The following is a 2,500-nucleotide window of genomic DNA, read 5'->3' as shown; positions in this document are numbered from 1 at the left end:
GAAGTTGTAAGAGGCCTGGAAGATGTGAAGAATATAAATGTGCTGCACGTAAAGAATGTCTTTGAGTCTTTGAAAGGCAGCGGCGAATTGCAGAGCAGCAAATCATCTGTAGCGCATGCAGACAATAAACAAAGAAACAGCCGCAGCAGCAGGCATGATGAAGCCAGCAGCAGCAGCAGTAGCAGTAGCAGCAGCAGCAGCAGCAGCAGCAGCAGCAGCAGTTCGAAAGCCGAAGGCCGGGATAAAGAACGCAGCGACAGAGACAGAGACAGAGACAGAGAGAGAGATAAAGAGAGAGAAAAAGATAGAGACAGAAACAGAGATAAAACAGAAGATAGCAGAAGCAGAAAGCTGCATAAGAGTTATCATGACCGCAGCAGCAGCAGAGCCCGTGAAGCTGCGAGAGATGCAGATGGAGAGCAGCCACGAAAGAGAAGAAATGTAGAAGAAGACAGACGACGGAGGCACTAAAATATTAATACTATATATTGCATGCATGCATATGTATTCATGCATATGCATATGCATGCATGCATTATTGAGACGTAGAGAGACAGTATAGATGGTGATGTTACTGTTAAAAGGGATTAAGCAGATTATTTCTTTTTGTTTTGTTTGTTTTTTCTTCTCGCCTGCAGTGGCGCTGTCTTGAATACACTCAGAAACGATTAAGACAGCAGCAGACAATGCATGCACGCTTGCATGCAGTAGGTTAATATATGTATGCATGCATGCACATGCAATAGGACAGTGCATGCATGCATTCTGCATGCACGTGCAATAGAACAGTGCATGCATGCATTATGCATGCATGCGCATGCAATTGGACAGTGCATGCATGCACTATGCATGCATGCATGCACATCCACATGCAATAGAACAATGCATGCATGCACTATGCATGCATGCACTATACATGCATGCATTTATCTTTTTCTTTGATTTTTCTGCTCTGCAAGTTGCGGACTTTCGGAGGCCGATGGCGGTGCCTTCTTTCATTTAGTTGTAAAGTGTTTCCGCATGCAGTTGACTTTTGCTGCTGTTGCTGCTGCTGCTGTTGCTGCTTTCAGTTTAAAGCAGCCATTGTTATATTCAAACCCAACTGTAGCTGACGATAATATATATATATATATATATGTATATATATGTATATATATGTATATATATATTGTACCTATGCGTAGTATATATATTCCTTATTCCAAAGTAACATATATTCTATTTAATATATTTAAATTATAATACTCTCTTCGGGTGCAGCACAAACAAAACTTTCAGGTGTACACGTCAGCAGCTGCTGCAGGCCTCAAAGGCGAGCTGGCTGTATAATTTGCGTTTGTTTATAATTAAAGGGATATAAATTTAATTAATTTATTTGAAAACGACAAACAAAAAGATTAAAAAAGATATTCTTTTTACTTCTTATATAACCCAGCACTGTCTAATAGATGTCTGTACACCGCATTCGTTTGCTGTTTGTGTTATAGAAATAAATTTTATATTTAAATTATTTTTAGTTTTTATTTTTATTTAGATGTTTTTATGAAGCGAGAATCCGATAATTTTTGAGGGCCCCCAGAGCGGCTGCTGCTGCTGCTGCATGCACAGCACTGCTGCTGAACAGCAGCAGCAGCAGCAGCAGCAGCAGAGAGTCATTATTAGAATAATAGAGTAATAAAAGAGTTTTGTAATTTGTTTACTGTTGGATTTGTTTGCATTTGCATTTGTTTGGCTTTAATAGTTGGCTGCCGGTTTGTTATAGCGCTGCTGCTGCTGCTGCTGCTGCATCTGCTGCTGTTGCTGCTGTTGCTGCTGCATACAAGCGCAGCAGCAGCAACAGCTCGCCGCTGCTTGCTGCTCTCTATTCTTTTCTCTTTTATTTTTTGTTTCTTTTCTTCTTCATTTCTTCTCTTTAGTTTGTACATCGCTGCCTTTCTCTCGCGGTGCTGCTTCATACGTGCAGCAACTCATATATACACCCCTCTTATTGTATTGGCGGCTTTATCTGCTGCTTTCGTGTTGCTGCAGCTGTTGTTGCTGCTGCTGCTGCTGGCGTTGCCCCCGTTCCAGCCTGCTGCAGCGAGTCGCAGCAGCAGCTACGCTCGCAGGCCCTTCTCTGCTGGCTAACGGGCTGCTGCTGCTGCAGCAGCTGCTGCTGCAGCAGCAGCAGCAGCATCCGCAGTAGGTGCAACAGCCGCATCAGCAGCGGCTGCTGCGGCACCACCTTCATTAGCTGGACCATCAGCAGCAGTGACACCACCCGCAGCAGCAGCAGCAGCAACTACAGCAGCTGCACCTGCAGCAGTTCATTCTCAGCAGACTCAGCAGCAGCAGCAGCAGCATCAGCAGCAACATCAGCAGCAACATCAGCATCATCACCTGCGTGTTGCCTTGTTGCAGAGCAATACTTCTACTACTATCGTTAATAACAGCAATAATAATAATATTGCTGCCTCCTTATATCTAAAATATATCTTTATTTATATTTATATTTATTTAT

The 2,500-nt window shown here is 43.0% G+C and overlaps 1 protein-coding gene across 1 annotated transcript in view; it reads left to right on the top strand.

The window, feature by feature from the left end:
* The window catches only part of EAH_00048070 (formin binding protein, putative), a gene marked incomplete at both ends in the record, with an annotated part of 4,652 nt that extends 4,181 nt beyond the window's left edge, over positions 1-471 (top strand). Inside the window, one exon of the mRNA XM_013391425.1 lies at positions 1-471. This exon is cut by the window's left edge and continues 7 nt beyond it. Within this exon, the coding sequence (XP_013246879.1) occupies positions 1-471 (471 nt within the window).
* Positions 472-2,500: the final 2,029 nt, after the last annotated feature.

The sequence above is a fragment of the Eimeria acervulina genome, genomic scaffold (genome assembly GCF_000499425.1).
Source record: "Eimeria acervulina Houghton genomic scaffold, Eah_scaff750, whole genome shotgun sequence".
Lineage (NCBI taxonomy): Eukaryota > Apicomplexa > Conoidasida > Eucoccidiorida > Eimeriidae > Eimeria > Eimeria acervulina.
This window is presented reverse-complemented; position numbering and strand designations above follow the sequence as displayed.